The following is a 17276-nucleotide window of genomic DNA, read 5'->3' as shown; positions in this document are numbered from 1 at the left end:
TATTTTTTGCGTAACTAATTCTACTTTGTAATGACATTAGTTAAATTAACCAAAAATCTACGGTGAAATGGGGAAAAAAAAAATCAATGTGCGACAAAATTGATGAAAAAACACTATTTTGTAAGTTTTGGGGGCTTCAGTTTTTACACAGCACATTTTTCGGCAAAAATGATAACTTATCTTTATTCTGTAGGTCCATACGGTTAAAATGATACCCTACTTGTATAGGTTTGATTTTGTATCACTTCAGAAAAAAATCATGAATACATGCAGGAAAATGTATATGTTTAAAATGGTCATCTTCTGACCCCTATAACTTTTTCATTTTTCTGTGTTCAGGGCGCTATGAGGGATCATTTTTTGCGTCGTGATCTGAAGTTTTTAGCGGTACCATTTTTGTTCTGATCATACTTTTTGATCACTTTTTATTCTTGGAATTTTTTTGCGCGTACGCCATTGAACGTGTGGTTTAAAAAGCGGTATGTTTTTATAATTCGGACTTTTCCGCACGCGGCGATACCACATGTTTATTTTTATTTACACTATGTTTTTTTTATTCTTGGAAATGCCAGGTGATTCAAACTTTTATTAGGGAAAGGGATAATTGAAAGGGTTAATGATTTTTTTTTACACTTTTGGGGGGGCTATAACATTGCATTGACTGATCTTTTACACTGATTGATCCATTCCTATGTAGATGGATCAATCAGTGTTTTCGGCGATTGCTAAAGCCTGGATCTCAGGCTTGAAGCATTCATTCGGTGATCGGACAGCGCAGGAGAAGGTAAGAAGACCTCCTCCTGTGCTACAGCTGTTCGTGATGCCGCGATTATACCTCGGCAATCCCTAACAGCTCCCTGAGCTAGCCGGACACTTTTACTTTGGTTTTTAGCCACAAGGATCAGCTTTGAGCGCGCGGCTAAAGGGTTAATAGCGCGCGGCACCGCGATCAGTGCCGCGCGCTATTAGAGGCAGGTCCCGGCTTCACTATGACGCCGAGCCCGCCGCGATATGATGCGGGGTCACCATGTGACCCCGCGTTATATCGCAGGACCGGGACTCAGGACGTACCCATACATCCTGGGTCCTTAAGAGGTTAAAGGGGTACTCCGGTGGAAAACTTTTTTTTTTTATGTTAAATGAACTGGTTCCAGAAAGTTAAACAGATTTGTAAATTACTTCTATTAAAAAATCTTAATCCTTTCAGTACCTTTTAGCAGCTGTTTGCTACAGAGGGAAATCTTTATTTTTTGAATTTCTTTTTTTGTGTTGTCCACAGTGCTCTCTGCTGACACCTGATGCCCGTATCAGGAACTGTCCAGAGCAGGAGCAAATCCCCATAGGAAACCTATACTGCTCTGGACAGTTCCTGACACGGACAGAGGTGTCAGCAGAGAGCACTGTGGACAACACAAAAAAGAAATTCAAAAAGCAAAGAATTTCATCTGTAATATACAGCTGCTAAAAAGTGCTAAAAGGATTAAGATTTTTTTAATAGAAGAAATACAAATCTGTTTAACTTTCTGGCACCAGTTCATTTAAAAAAAAAAAAATTCCAGCGGAGTACCCCTTTAACCTCTTAAGGACGCAGGGCGTACCTGTACGCCCTGTGCCCTGTCCCTGTGTTTAAAACAGGGTCACGCCATGACCCCGCATCACACCGGGTCGGTCCCGGCTGCTATTGATAGCCGGGACCCTTGGCTAATAGCGTGCGGCACAGATCGTTGTGCCGCGCGCTATTAACCCTTCAGACGCCCTGATCAAAGTTGATCCCAGTGTCGAAAACGAAAGTATGGGCTTCCCGGCCCTTGGGCTGATCGGGACTATCGCGATAAAATGGCGATGTCCCGATCAGCTAGGACACGAGCGGAGGCCCCCTTACCTTGCTCCGTCACGTCTGATCTGCATTTGATTGCTCAAAGCCTGAGCTACAGGCTTGAGCAAATGAGCCCCTATTACGCTGATCCATGCAAAGCTATGGCTTTGCAGGGACCAAAGTAAAAGATCAGTGTGTGCAGTGTTATAGCCCCTATGGGAGCTAGAACACTGCAAAAGAAAAAAAGTTAAAAAAAAAAAAAAAAGTTAATAAAGATCATTTAACCCCTTCCCTAATAAAAGTTTGAATCACCCCCCTTTCCCATAAAAAAAAAAAAACTGTGTAAATAAAAATAAACATTTGTGGTATCGCCGCGTGCATAAATGTCCGAACTATAAAAATATATTGTTAATTAAACCGCACGGTCAATGGCGTATGTGCAAAAAAATTCAGAAAGTCCAAAATAGCGTATTTTCGGTCACTTTTTATATCATAAAAAATGAATAAAAAGCAAATCAAAAAGTCCGATCAATGCAAAAATGGTACCGCTAAAAACTTCAAAACACACAGCAAAAAATTAGCCTTCATACCGGCCCGTACGCAGAAAAATAAAAAAGTTATAGGGGTCAGAAGATGAGAATTTTAAACGTATACATTTTGCTGCATGTAGTTATGATTTTTTTCAGAAGTACAACAATATCAAACCTATATAAGTAGGGTATCATTTTAACCGTATGGACCTACAGAATAAAGAGAATGTGTCATTTTTACCGAAAAGTAAAAGAGTAGAAATGGAAGCCCCCACAAGTTACAAAATGACATTTTTTCTTCAATTTTATATAGTTACATAGTTAGTATGGTTGAAAAAAGACATACGTCCATCAAGTCCAACCAGGGAATTGAAGGGAAGGGTGTAAGGGGATAAGGGAAAGGGATGTAGTTTTATAATTCTGCATAAGCATTAATGTTATTTTGTTCCAGGAATGTATCTAACCCTGTTTTAAAGCTGTTAATTGTTCCTGCTGTGACCAGTTCCTGAGGTAGACCGTTCCATAAATTCACAGTCCTCACGGTAAAGAAGGCGTCGCCCCTTTAGACTAAACCTTTTCTTCTCCAGACGGAGGGAGCGCCCCCTCGTCCTTTGAGGGGGTTTAACCTGGAACAGTTTTTCTCCATATTTTTTATATGGGCCATTTATATACTTATATACGTTTATCATATCCCCCCTTAAACGTCTCTTCTCAAGACTAAACAATTGTAACTCCTTTAATCGCTCCTCATAGCTAAGATGTTCCATGCCCCATATTAGTTTAGTCGCACGTCTCTGCACCCTTTCCAACTCCGCAGTGTCCCTTTTATGAACAGGCGACCAAAACTGAACAGCATATTCCAGGTGAGGCCGTACCAATGCTTTATAAAGGGGGAGTATTATGTCCCTGTCCCTTGAGTCCATGCCTCTTTTGATACATGACAATATCCTGCCGGCTTTGGAAGCAGCAGCCTGACATTGCATGCTATTCTGTAGTCTGTGATCTACAAGTACACCCAGATCCTTCTCTACCAGTGACTCTGCCAGTTTAATCCCCCCTAAGACATACGACGCATGCAGGTTATTAGTACCCAGATGCATAACTTTACATTTATCCACATTGAACCTCATTTGCCACGTGGATGCCCAGACACTTAGTCTATCCAAGTCATCTTGTAACCTATACACATCCTCTATAGACTGTACCGTGCTACAAAGCTTGGTGTCATCTGCAAAGATAGAAACAGAGCTGTTAATACCATCCTCTATATCATTGATAAATAAATTAAACAGCAGTGGGCCCAGTACTGAACCTTGGGGTACACCACTAATAACTGTGGACCAATCAGAGTACGAATCAATGACCACCACTCTCTGGGTACGATCCATGAGCCAGTGTTCAATCCAGTTACAAACTAAAGTTTCCAAGCCCAAGGACCTTAACTTACCTGTCAGACGTCTGTGAGGGACAGTATCAAACGCTTTGGCAAAATCCAGAAACACTATATCCGCAGCCATTCCTCTGTCAAGGCTTCTACTCACCTCTTCATAAAAGCAAATTAGATTGGTTTGACAACTTCTATCCTTAGTAAACCCATGCTGGCTATCACTTATAATACTATTATCCCCTATGTATTCCTGTATGTAATCCCTTATAAGTCCTTCAAACAATTTACCCACAATGCACGTTAGACTTACCGGTCTATAATTGCCTGGCGAAGACCTAGAGCCCTTCTTGAAGATTGGTACCACATTAGCCTTACGCCAGTCCCTTGGCACAATACCAGACACCAGAGAATCTCTAAATATCATGAACAAGGGTACAGATATTACTGAACTTACCTCTCTAAGAACTCTTCGGTGTAGTCCATCCGGCCCTGGAGATTTGCTTACATTTATATTACTTAACTTACCTTGTACCATCTCTACATTAAGCCAGTTCAATACATTATATGATGTGTTATCAGCACTGACCTGGCCAATGTCAGCTCCTTCTTCCATAGTATATACAGAACTAAAGAACCCATTCAGTAGCTCCGCCTTCTCTTGATCGCCCGTGACAACCTCCCCATTATGATTATTAAGGGGTCCTACATGCTCTGTCCTTGGTTTTTTTGTATTTATATATCTAAAAAAATATTTAAGATTAGTTTTTCTTTCTTTGGTCACCTGTCTCTCGTTTAGAATTTTTGCTGTTTTTATTAAATTTTTACAGATTTTATTAAGCTCCTTGTACTGTTTAAATGTTATACCTGACCCATCAGATTTGTATTTTTTGAAGGCAATTTTTTTGTTGTTTATTGCTCTTTTAACCTCATTTGTCAGCCATGTAGGATTTAGTTTTAATCGTTTATATTTGTTCCCCTTTGGTATATATTTAGCTGTATAGTTATTTAGAGTTGATTTAAAGATGTCCCATTTACCTTCTGTATCAGTATTTGACAACACCTCCCCCCAGTCTATGTCCTGTAGTGCAGCCCTCAGCCCAGGGAAGTTTGCCTTTTTAAAGTTATATGTTTTTGCCTTCCCCGCCTGTCTTTGTTTTCTACATTTTAAGTCAAAAGTAACTATATTGTGGTCGCTATTACCAAGGTTTTCCCGCACAGTTACATTACCAACCAGCTCTGCGTTGTTGGAAATGATCAGATCCAACAAGGCATCACTTCTTGTTGGATCCTCCACAAACTGGCCCATAAAATTATCCTGCAATAAATTTAGGAATTTTCTCCCCTTTGTAGTTTTAGCCAACCCCGGACCCCAATCTATATCTGGATAGTTAAAATCTCCCATTATTACCACTGTACCTGCCCGGGCGGCCCTCTCTATTTGTTTATACAGCCGACCTTCTATCTCTTCAGTGATATTAGGGGGTCTGTAAATTACACCAAATATTATTTTTTCAGTATTTCCCTCCTTTTGTAATTCTACCCACAGTGATTCCACATCCTCAGAATCATCACACACTATGGCATCGTTCACACTGACTTTCATACCACTTCTTACATACAGACAGACTCCACCACCTTTTCTGTTCATTCTATCCTTGCGAAACAATGTAAACCCCTGCAGATTAACAGCCCAGTCATGCGGGGAGTCCAGCCATGTCTCAGTGACCCCAACTATATCAATATGTTCCTCCAGCATCAAGGCCTCAAGCTCCCCCATTTTATTTGCTAGACTTCTGGCATTTGTGAACATACACTTTACATTTCCATTAAGTTTTACACATATAGTCTCACTAATGGGATTTTCAGAGTTATTGGGGTTAATGTTATTATTTGAGTTATAAGGGCTAATTGTACTATTTAAGTTATTGGGGCTAATGGGATTTTTTGAGTTATTGGGTCTAACGTTGTTATTTAAGTTATTGGGGCTAACGGTATTTTTTGAGTTAATGGGGCTTATTGTAGTTATTGAGTTATTGGGGCTAATGGAATTTTTTGATTTATTGGGATTGCAATTTTTCGGGCTACATTTATTTTTACGGCTGGTTTGTAACGCATGGATCTCCTTATCCACTGCTCTTAACCTCCCCCCACAGGACTCCTCTCCACCCATCATTATGTCCTGACCCCTCTCTAACCTATCCATCCCACTGTCTGCTTTCTTTGCTTTATTATCCTCCCCCCACTCACCTAGTTTAAATACTCAGCCACCCCTTCCAGGATTCTCTCCCCCAGCACAGCAAACCCCCTTCCATTCAGGTGCAAATTATCCGTAGAATAGAGTTTGTACCCCAATGAAAAGTCAGCCCAGTGCTCTAAAAACCCAAACCCTTCCCCCTCACACCACGACTTAAGCCATGCATTTAACTCCCTAAGCTCCCGCTGTCTTTCCTGCGATGCGCATGGCACAGGAAGTATTCCAGAGAACACAACCTTAGAGGTCCTTCCCTTCAGTTTGGCACCTAGTTCCTTGTAATTATTCTTCAAGGACCTCCACCTACCATGTATTCTGTCGTTGGTTCCCACATGGACCACGACAGCTGGGTCATCCCGAGCCCCCCCTAGTAATTTGTCCACCCTTTCCACCACATGCCGAACCCTGGCACCAGGGAGACAGCAAACCATTCGGTTGAGGTGGTCTTGGCGACAAATTATTCTATCCGTCTTCCTGATTATAGAATCCCCTACCACAACTAACTGTCTTGGCCTACCTGCGTTACCATCCCCCACACTACTAGTTGAGCTGTTCCCCCGGCTGTTAGGGAGACCAGTATCCACTAGGGTTGCCATCTCTGATACTGAGGCCCAATCGCACAATAAATTTTTTTGCATTTTGCCGTGGATTTTTTGGTAAAATGACTAATGTCACTGCAAAGTAGAATTGGTGGTGCAAAAAATAAGCTATAATATGGATTTTTATGTGCAAAATTGAAAGAGTTATGATTTTTAGGTGATGAGGAAAAAATGAAAATGCAAAAACGGAAAAAGGCTGAGTCCTTAAGGGGTTAAAAACCTAGATAAGAACGCAGATAAGAACCATTTGGCCCATCTAGTCTGCCCAATAATCTGAATCCTATCAATAGCCCCATGCCCTATCTTATATGAAGGATAGCCTTATGCTTATCCCATGCATGCTTAAACTCCTTCATTGTATTTGCAGCGACCATTTCTGCAGGAAGGCTATTCCATGCATCCACTACTCTCTCAGTAAAGTAATACTTCCACATATTACTTTTAAACCTTTGCCCCTCTAATTTAAAACTATGTCCTCTTGTAGTAGTTTTTCTTCTTTTAAATATCCTCTCCTCCTTAACCATGTTGATTCCCTTTATGTATTTAAAAGTCTTTATCATATCCTCTCTGTCTCTTCTTTCTCCTATTCATGTTAAAGGGGTACTCCCGTGGAAAACTTTTTTTTTTTTAATTTTTTTTTTTTAATCAACTGGTGCCAGAAAGTTAAAAAGATTTGTAAATTACTCCTATTAAAAAAATCTTAATCTTTCCAGTACTTTTTAGGGTCTGTATACTACAGAGAAAATGGTTTTTGGAACACAGAGCTCTCTGCTGACATCATGACCACAGTGCTCTCTGCTGACATCTCTGTCCATTTTAGGAACTGTCCAGAGCAGCATATGTTTGCTATAGGGATTTTCACCTACTCTGGACAGTTCTTAAAATGGACAGAGTTGTTAGCAGAGAGCACTGTGGTCATGATGTCAGCAGAGAGCTCTGTGTTCCATAAAGAAAACCATTTCCTCTGTAGTAAGTACTGGAAGGATTAAGATTTTTAAACAGAAGTAATTTACAAATCTGTTTATCTTTCTGACACCAGTTGATTTAAAGTTTTATCCTGCAATCAGGGCCAGCCTTAGGTGTTCAGGCGCCCTGTGCGAGCTAACCTTGTGCCCCCCCCCCCCCCAATTACCCCATAAACATACACAACGAGGAAAAAATAATCTTTGTAACAAATATTTTTTTTAAATATTTAATCATTCCCCTGCCCCCTTAATCAGTCCCATGTCCCCCTTAATCAGATGCAGTAAAGTTCCCCACATTAGGTGCAGTATAGCTTCCCACATTAGGTGCAGTATAATGTTCCCCCACATTAGGTGCAGTATAATGTTCCCCACATTAGGTGCAGTATAGTTCCCCACATTAGGTGCAGTATAGCTCCCCCACATTAGGTGCAGTATAGTTCCCAACATTAGGTGCAGTATAGATCCCAACATTAGGTGCAGTATAGCTCCCCACATTAGGTGCAGTATAGCTCCCCCACATTAGGTTGGCAGTATAGTTCCCAACATTATGTACAGTATAGCTCCCCCATTAGGTGCAGTATAGCCTCACATTAGGAAGAAGCAGTTTCCCCACATTAGGTAGTAGCAGGTTCCCCAAATTCGGTAGCATTGACGTTCCCCCATTCCCCCACCGACTCACACACAGGCAACCACACATGCGCGCACACACACACACACACACACACACACACACACACACAGACAACCACACATGCACGCACACACACACACATAGACAACCTTACATGACCTGCGCTTCTCTTCTCTCCGGCGGCGCCCTGACGAGTGACGTCACTGACGTCCTGTGCAGGTCTGCGGAGGTACGTCACATGTGCGACGTCCCGCTTCAGACTCGGGCCGCCAGCCAACCGGAGACGCGGAGGAGGTCGGGGTAAGTGAAGCCTTCCGGTGTAATGAAGAAAACTGTGCCCTGAAGCGGAATGTGACCCTCCGCATAGGATGAGGAAGGAGAAAAAGAAGGCCCTTGCATCTGGCACTGCTCGGTCCAAAGATGGTTCAGGGAAGACGTAGGTTACATTAAAATAGTTTATTTGAATGTAATAATAAAACTATTTTAAAAAGCATGCAGGCAATGACGCGTTTCGGGATCAGCATATCCCTTCTGCCTTAGAACACTGCTGGGCTCCTGTATCCTCTTTTTTTTCCCTCCGCATAGGGACACAGTTGAGGGAGGGTAGTGGGAATGTAATGAGAGGGAGCGGCCTGCAAAGCAGAAAACTGTGTCCCTGTGTGGAGGGTCACATTCCGCTACAGGGCACCATTTTCTCCATTACACCGGCATTTAGCGCTGCTTGCCCGAAGCAGGGCTAAATCCCGGGCGTCGGGCAATTCAAATTATATATACTTGGTGCGAGCTGTGTCGGTCGCCCGGCGCCCCTGTTGCTATGGCGCCCTCTGCGACCGCACAGCTCGCACACCCCTAAGGCCGGCCCTGCCTGCAATCCATGTACTAGTTTAGTAGCTCTTCTCTGAACTCTCTCTAGAGTATCTATATCCTTTTGGAGATATGGCCTCCAGTACTGCGCACAATACTCCAAGTGAGGCCTCAACAGTGTTCTGTACAGCGGCATGAGCACTTCTCTCTTTCTACTGCTTATACCTCTCCCTATACATCCAAGCATTCTGCTAGCGTTTCCTGCTGCTCTATTACATTGTCTTGGCTCTCTGATGTCTAGGGGACATCAGAGAGCGGGCAATATCATATGTCTTTGGGCCTATGACATCAGAAAGCAGGCGACATCATATGTCTTGGGCCTATGACATCAGAAAGCAGGCGACATATGTCTTGGGGCCTATGACATCAGAAAGCAGGCGACATCATATGTCTTGGGGCCTATGACATCAGAAAGGAGGCGACATATGTCTTGGGGCCCATGACACTCAGCAGCACGGCTTCTTTCTGAATAGCATTAGATACATTATTTGCTTCAAGCTAAAACAAATTTTTCAGCAAATGAATTCCATATAAAATGGTTGGAAACATCTAATTTCTCCATATGAACTCTGTATAATCCTATTAACCACGGTGATCCCATCCTCATCGACAATTGTTATGTCTTGTACGTAATTATAATTGATAATGAATACGATGCAATACCTAAAAACCAACACGTTTTTTCCATACAGTAAAGCAGTCATCTGGGACATATCTCACAGCCTGCTTTATGCCACGTCCATTAACTTGACTAATTGATCCCAATTTAGTGAAACAACATTATGGGGGAGATTTATCATAACCTGTGCAGAGGAAAAGTTGTCTATGGCAACCAGATTTCTTCTTTCATTTTTAACAAGGCCTCTGCAAAATGAAAGAAGCAATCTGATTGGTTGCTATGGGCAATCCAGCAACTTTTCCTCTGCACAGGTTTTGATAAATCTCCCCCTATAGGCTTCCAAATGGACGGAATAGAATTTTGAATTTCGGTAGTAGAAGAAAAAGTCAAATGCACTCACCACTTCGTATGCTTCTTCTTTATTTAAAGTTCCATTCGGAAAACATAGACAGGGGTGCAGGGGAAGATGACAACGTGGTGTTGTGCGCCTGCTGAACACCGCGTTGTCATCGTCCCCCTGCACCCCTATGTTTTCCAAATGGAACTTTAAATAAAGAAGAAGCATACGAAGTGGTGAGTGCACTTGTCTTTTTCTTCTACTACCGATTATACAGTGAACTGCATTTCATACAAGTTTAGCACCACCAACACGATGCACAGACAGACAAGCTGCACGATTGTGTCGAATGGGATTAGTATCGTGTGTGTGTGTGTGTGTGTGAAGAAGCAGTGCCAGGTCATCTTTCTTCTCTATACGACTACTACATTGAATTTTGAATTTCAATTGCCCGATCCCTTTTTTATTGGGAACATAAGCATATACCACAGGAATCTGGAATCTTCCTTACTCTCCAGTATGAACACACGAAATCCCGGCTGTGTATAGGAGGAATCGGGAGAGATCACTGCAAGCTTTCTTATGTGTATGGCCACCTTTAGTCTTTTGGGCTCCCAAAACGCACTGCTCTATGGTAACAGATAAAAAGTAACCATACTGGGCATCAGCCTACTGACAACATCCCCGTGGTTGTGTTATATATGTCATGTTGCAGTGTATATATGTATATAAAATCAGGTTGTGTTGTGTATGTATATATATATATATATATATATATATATATATATATATATATATATATAAAGCACAACACAACCTGATATTAATATATATATATTTTTTCTATACTATATCAGGTTGTGTTGTTTATACAAATATAGCAATATGCCTGGAAGTGCAACCTAAACTACGTGTATATTAAAGTAGTACATAGTGAGTACTGCTCAAATATCCAGTATAAGGTACAGTATAAATGCACCCGTAACCTCAAAAATCAGGTGGCCACTACTGTCTAATGCCGTGTTTCCCAACCAGGGTGCCCCCAGCTGTTTTAAAACTACAACTCCCAGCATGCCCGGACAGCCGTCAGTTTTGCAACAGCTGGAGGCAGCCTGATTGGCAAATATTGTCCTTACGACAAATCGAGTGGTGCCTTTAAATGCATTGCCATACTAATATTCTCATACTATGTTTCAAAAGTCTTCAAAAATATATTTAAGTCAAATAAAAAAAATCAGCCAATTCAGTTTCTAGCTGTAACATAAAACCATAAACTGTTGAGACACAAGCATATACTGGACAGAAAAAAAATTAAAAATAAAAAATACTGTCATTTTCAGATGTATTTATTCATTTATTATATTTGTAATGTTTAAACAAATGAGACTCCCAAAGAAATTTTTTTTGTCGCAATTTCTAAAAAATGATCGGAAAACCAGGGTGACCCCTCGGTCCTATATGCTGGATAGTTTTTTAAAAACAGCATAGAGATTTAAAAGACGGCAGCAAATGTAGAAAGTCAACTGTGCAGAGAAGCGGAAAGGACTATAGAGGCTGTATTAAGCAAACATCACATTATTAAAAGGCGTTCTGATGGCTTATCGATCATAGGGTTCTCAGTCTTGTCTAACTGGTATATAGTCAGTGCTCAAGTCCTGTGGGAACGGAGTTCCTGCACTTTTTCCACAGCAGGGACACCATTCCCATTAGCAGGAGTCCTGCAGGAGCAGCCCTCAAGTGGAAATCTTGGGTGAGTTCCCACACTTATTTTCCCAGGACTTGACCCCTGTAAATAGTATTAGTTTAAGGTTTATTGATTGTAAGTTTATCAAGTCTTGTCTAGCTGGTATATAGTCAGGGCTCAAGTCCTGCGGGAACGGAGTTCCTGCACTTTTTCCACAGCAGGGACACCGTTCCCATTAGCAGGAGTCCTGCAGAAGCAGCCCTCAAGTGGAATTACCACACTTTTTTCTCAGGACTTGACCCCTGTATATAGTATTAGTTTCCGGTTTATCGATCATAGGCTTCTCAGTCTTGTCTAGCTGGTATATAGTATTCGTTTCTGCTGGCTGTGGGTCAGAATCCACTATATGCACTGCATACACACATGAAGATAAATGCTGGCCTTAAAGGGCCGCTAACATACAAATGTCTTAGATTTAAACAGTAATCTATGCAAAACAATAAGCAAATTAAACAAGGTTACATTCTACAATCATAGGAGCTGCAACAGTTTTTTTTAATTCTAAAATAAAAAGTAATTTTTTTTTTCAATATAAAAAGTATTTCTATTTGCGTAATGGTCCAGTTCTTTGAATGCGGCCGGCAAAAGATTCCGGTTGCCATGACTATATTCAAGGACATATAAGTATATATGGGTACAGTTACAGCGGATCTGTCGGCTGAATAGGTTGAACTATGGAGGCGCAGCATATTACAGCTACGGCTCCATACGCCAAAATGGCATTAAACGCTGTGGAATACAACCGACTCATGATTACAAGGCTGGTGTATTCCTGAGGGGGGCGCTCTCCTGGACACTGCAGGGTGGTGAATGAAAGGTTGTACACAGAAGCTAGTTAAACATTGGAAGGGAGAAGGTAGGGCAGTACTCTATCTGTGAACACAGACTCGAGGCCGCTGTATTATTACAGTGCTCCTATTCCACAAATGGCGATTTTTTTCGTACCATTTTGACTATGAGTACAAGTCTGTAGCATTAATATGCTGTTGTTACATAAAGTATATTCACCTGACAGACCTGTTTAAGGCTTTATTTACGTTAAAGGGGTACTCCCTCGGCTATTTCTGGCAGCTCCATATACATTGAATGGAGTGACAGGATTTTTGACGACTCGCCACTATTCAAATCAAAAGAGTTTGGGCTTTGTTCTGAGGATCTGGATAAAGGGATAAGATCATTATACCAGAATACCTCTTTAACATTGATGTTCCTGTTCTAAAAGGGTTATTCTGGTATCTTAAAATGTTCTGCTAAAAATAAGTGATACTTACCTAACCCTGGTCCCCAACAGCCCCCTTCTAATCAGATGCTGGTCCCAAAAATGAAACATCTCCGAAGGACCTGCCTGCTCTGCCAATCACTGGCCGAGATGGGACACAGCTGCAGCCAGTGATTGGCTCAGCAGGCAGGTCTTACTGAGAAGACTCATCAAGAACCAGCAGTGAAGAGTGGGGACCTGAAACAGGAGCTGTGGGGGACAAGGGTAGGTGAGTATCACTTGTTTTTTTTATGCAATGTTCCCAGCATAATATAGAAGATGATCATGGAATACCCCTTTATAGGAGCCATAAGAGTGTTCCATTAGACAAATCCAAGGTGGCGAAAAATTCACACCACAATCCATGTTAAAATCTGTTGTGTGCCCTTACAGATATAATGGATCCATCTGTCATATAAACTTAAAATTGTGTCCTTACATAAAAAAAAAATCTGCACACCACTTCCCCGACCTTCAAGGTAAAACGCTGTACACATATCAGAGCCCTGACATCATGGAACAGACGACTGATGCGAACAAAGCTTTAGGACAGAGGTCTCAAACTGTGGCACTCCAGATGTTGCACAACTTCAACTCGCAGCATGCCCGGACAGCCGTTGGCTGTCCGGGCATGCTGGGAGTTGAAGTTGTGCAACATCTGGAGGGCCACAGTTTGAAACCACTGCTTTTGGACTACATTTCTTCTCGTCTGCTTAGGTATACCTAAATCTATAAATTTATCACGATTAAAGGTTATTCAACTAGAAACGCGTCGGTAATGCTGTACCCAGTCTATTTTTGTCCGATCGTGCTTTCTTAAATAGCTGGCTTCCTATATGGACTTTTAATCGATTATAATAAAAGAAGTCTTTTTAACAGTTCCGGCTGAACACTCCCTTTTCCCCTTTGTTCTACTGGGGATCGCCTGGCACGTTGCCCTCAGGTGAGCTGAAACCGTCTTTCAAATGAAATCTATAAATATTTAGCATGAAAAAAGAAATGACTAATAAAAAAACTTATAGATGCCGCTGAATATAGCCAAGGCAACCAAAATAGAAACATCTATTGTTTACACTGCTGAACACGTGTTATATGTTACATCATTTATATAGTAAAAAGTTACTACATTGTCCATAGCCATTATGGCTTCCTCATCCACGATATAGAAAGATCAGATAAAAAACAATGCGAGTGTAGCAATAAAAAGCAATTTTCATTCATTCATTCAGTCAATAAGGCTGTATATGTTCTATTCTGACATTTCTTTAGTAGGGAGGAGGATAGTGAGCAGAAGTGAGGAGCTACAACTTCTAAACTTCCCACAGTCCTCAAATCATTTAGGGTTTTTCTTGTACAAAGCACAAATACGATAGAACCAACCTTGAAGCTACTATCTCTTGGGTTTATTCCAACAGTGAGATTATTATATTTAAAAAGCAGCAAATTCCTGTACCTAAACATATATATAGTCCTGGAATAAACCAAGCTCTACTCCATAGAACAACCTCTTAGAAGACTAAGAAAGACCAAGAAGGCACTTAAGGTATTAAGCAAGCTGATCGTTGTAGTAAGAAACCCCAAGCTTAGTCGTATACTCCTTCCAGTAGTGCAATTGGTATGTGGATGGTGTATCTGTCGGAGGCATGTGTAGACAGCTTCAGGTTTGTAGTGCTAAAAAATGGCTCCACTTCAGATAGTTATCTGGTAACACAAGAAGAAAGCAAAGCTCCAACCAACAAGGTCTACAGTATGAGGAGGCATCAGGAAATGTAGCCATCAAAGCTAACAAGAGATTTCAAATCAGAAAAAAACAGCGGTGTGGTCTGGTACTGCTCATGGCATCCATACTCCAAAAGATCCTAGTACCACAGGAAACATTTTTTTCTTTGTCTCGGAAGAGTCTCCAAAAGGAAATTTTCACTCTGCCTGTGACATTTTTACAACTGAGATGTCCATAAGCTCCAGACTGAAACTTCAGAGAATCACAAGGCAAAGAGAGCGTCTTCACCGTTCTCTTTCTTATTCCGCCCAGTACTGGAAGAGACTCGAGGGGCATCGGTGGGAGGAGAAGGCAATGGTGGAATTCGGTCTGCTGCCTTTGCTCGCTCCTCTAGGAATTTATCAAATTCTGTAGGAAGAAGAGGACCAGTTTACATATCAAGCTTAATGACGAACCTTGAACTATAGTATCTTTATGATAGAAGGGCAAATTCACGGCAAGTGCGGACTCTATTTGTCACAGTTACATGATTACTGGGAGAGCAGTCAGGTGAGAGTACCGCTAGGTCTGACAAGACCCAACACCAGGGTTGCCAACAGTCCTCAGAGACTAACACTGAGGCTAGGTGACACAGAACCGGGAAAGAACCCGCTAAGCAGGCACTTCTCTTGGCTGGTATGTACCTGTAATTTTTTCTATGTTGCCAAAACAAACCTCCCATTATTCCATCGCGAGCATGTTCGATCAAAAAAAAAACGGAGTTGGGCTACACACTTCACTAAGCATTTGAATGATGTACATAATGGTAATCTAAATGCTTTATCTTTTACTGCTCTGAAACGGGTCGAACACGCCTATTGGAGGAATGGACAGGCATCAACTTTTGCTAAAAAAAAGAAGCTAAGTGGACCTTGCGCCTTGAGGCAATATCTTGGCCTCAATGAGCACAATAAGAGGACTGTTTTATTGTAGTTCTCCGTAGCTTGCTCTTAGTTTTTAGATTTGTGTATCTCTTAGATGTGTTTTATCTCTGTGTACACCTGTCACTTTAATTGTGAGTTGTTTATTTATCACTATAGCAACCGGTGCTCAGAACATATAACACTTATCTCCTAACGTGATGAAGCCAGTTAAAGAGCCACTGTGCGCGAAAAGGCTCCATCACCTGCCCAGGTAGCCCTGCTGCTATTCACCTGTCCGTCCTGCACTGAATATTTGTAAGTTGCTTATGCCAAGCCTTCAATAAAGTCATCCGCTACATGACCGACCTGGTAAGTGCCCTATTCCTATTCTTTGCATAGAAAAGGTCATTGGAGTTGTGCTTTTCATAGCAGAAGATTGAACGCTGGCCACTTACCTTCACTGGTCACACCCTCTTCCCCCTCATTCTCATCTTCCTGTGTGTGGGAAGAATGCAAAAGTATTAGATACAGAATGACATTTCCAGAGCTATGGCAACAACTCCTACTAAAAAGGATACACTGATGAAAAGAAATGTGACGCTGGAAGCTTTGGAGATCAGTGAAGAAACCTTTCACAGATCTGATATGATGGAAAGTTACAAAATTCTATTCAGATGGTACAAATTCTCTTCAGCTGCATCTTCCTGAAAAGTTGGGTGACCTCCAATATAACCATGGCAGAAGATGCCACAAGAGTTGGGTGACACCAACATAACCATAACAGCAGATACCACAAGGGTTGGGTGACAACCAATATACCTATGGCAGTAGATGGCACAAGGATTGGGTGACAACCAACATAACCATGGCAGCAGATGCCACAAGGGTTGGGTGACAACCAATATGGCCATAGTAGCAGATACCACAAGAGTTGGGTGACAACCAATATGGCCATTATAGCAAATAGCACAAGAGTCGGTTGACAACCAATATGGCCTTGGTAGCAGTTACCACAAGAGATGTTGCCACACTCTTCCAAACTCAAGAAAAGCAAAGTCTACCTAGCTCGGATACATCCCCCATATCGCATATCAGTGCATCAGCCAAATGTGTTGTTCAAGAGTCAGGGTGTCTACCACTGCGCAGCCATATTGGTTGCCATTAATCTTCCCTAGAAAAGCTAGAAGAAAGCAAAGCATGGTAGGTTTAAAAGGGTACTCCAGTGGATAACATTTTTTTTAAATCAACTGGTGCCAGAAAGTTAAACATATTTGTAAATTACTTCTATTAAAAAAAATCTTAATCCTTCCAGTATTTATTAGCTGCTATTTTCTCCACAGGAAGTTCTTTTCTTTTTGAATTTCTATTCTGTATTACCACAGTGCACTCTGCTAACACCTTTGTCCATTTTAGGAACTGTCCAAAGCAGGAGAAAAACCCCATAGCAAACCTATCCCGCTCTGGACAGTTCCTAAAATGGACAGAGGTGTCAGCAGAGAGCACTGTGGTCAGACAGAAAGGAAATTAATAAAGAAAAGAAGTTCCTGTGGAGCATATAGCAGCTGATAAGTACTGGAAGGATTAAGGATTATTTAATAGAAGTAATTTACAAATCTGTTCAACTTTCTGGCACCAGTTGATAAAAAAAATATA

The 17276-nt window shown here is 41.5% G+C and overlaps 1 protein-coding gene across 1 annotated transcript in view; it reads right to left on the bottom strand.

Annotated features, from left to right (window-relative positions):
* Positions 1-11334: 11334 nt before the first annotated feature.
* TOM1 (target of myb1 membrane trafficking protein) overlaps positions 11335-17276 on the bottom strand; it is a 101276-nt gene continuing 95334 nt past the window's right edge. The window contains exons 14-15 of the mRNA XM_056523988.1: positions 16079-16118; positions 11335-15129 (exon numbers count right to left, since the gene is read on the bottom strand). Coding sequence (XP_056379963.1) covers positions 14984-15129; positions 16079-16118 — 186 coding nt within the window. The 3' untranslated portion in view covers positions 11335-14983. The remainder of the gene's footprint in view (positions 15130-16078; positions 16119-17276) is intronic.

Source organism: Hyla sarda, chromosome 6 (genome assembly GCF_029499605.1).
Source record: "Hyla sarda isolate aHylSar1 chromosome 6, aHylSar1.hap1, whole genome shotgun sequence".
Classification (NCBI taxonomy): Eukaryota; Metazoa; Chordata; class Amphibia; order Anura; family Hylidae; genus Hyla; species Hyla sarda.
The sequence above is the reverse complement of the archived record's forward strand: the minus strand, read 5'-3'. Positions and strand labels throughout refer to the sequence as shown.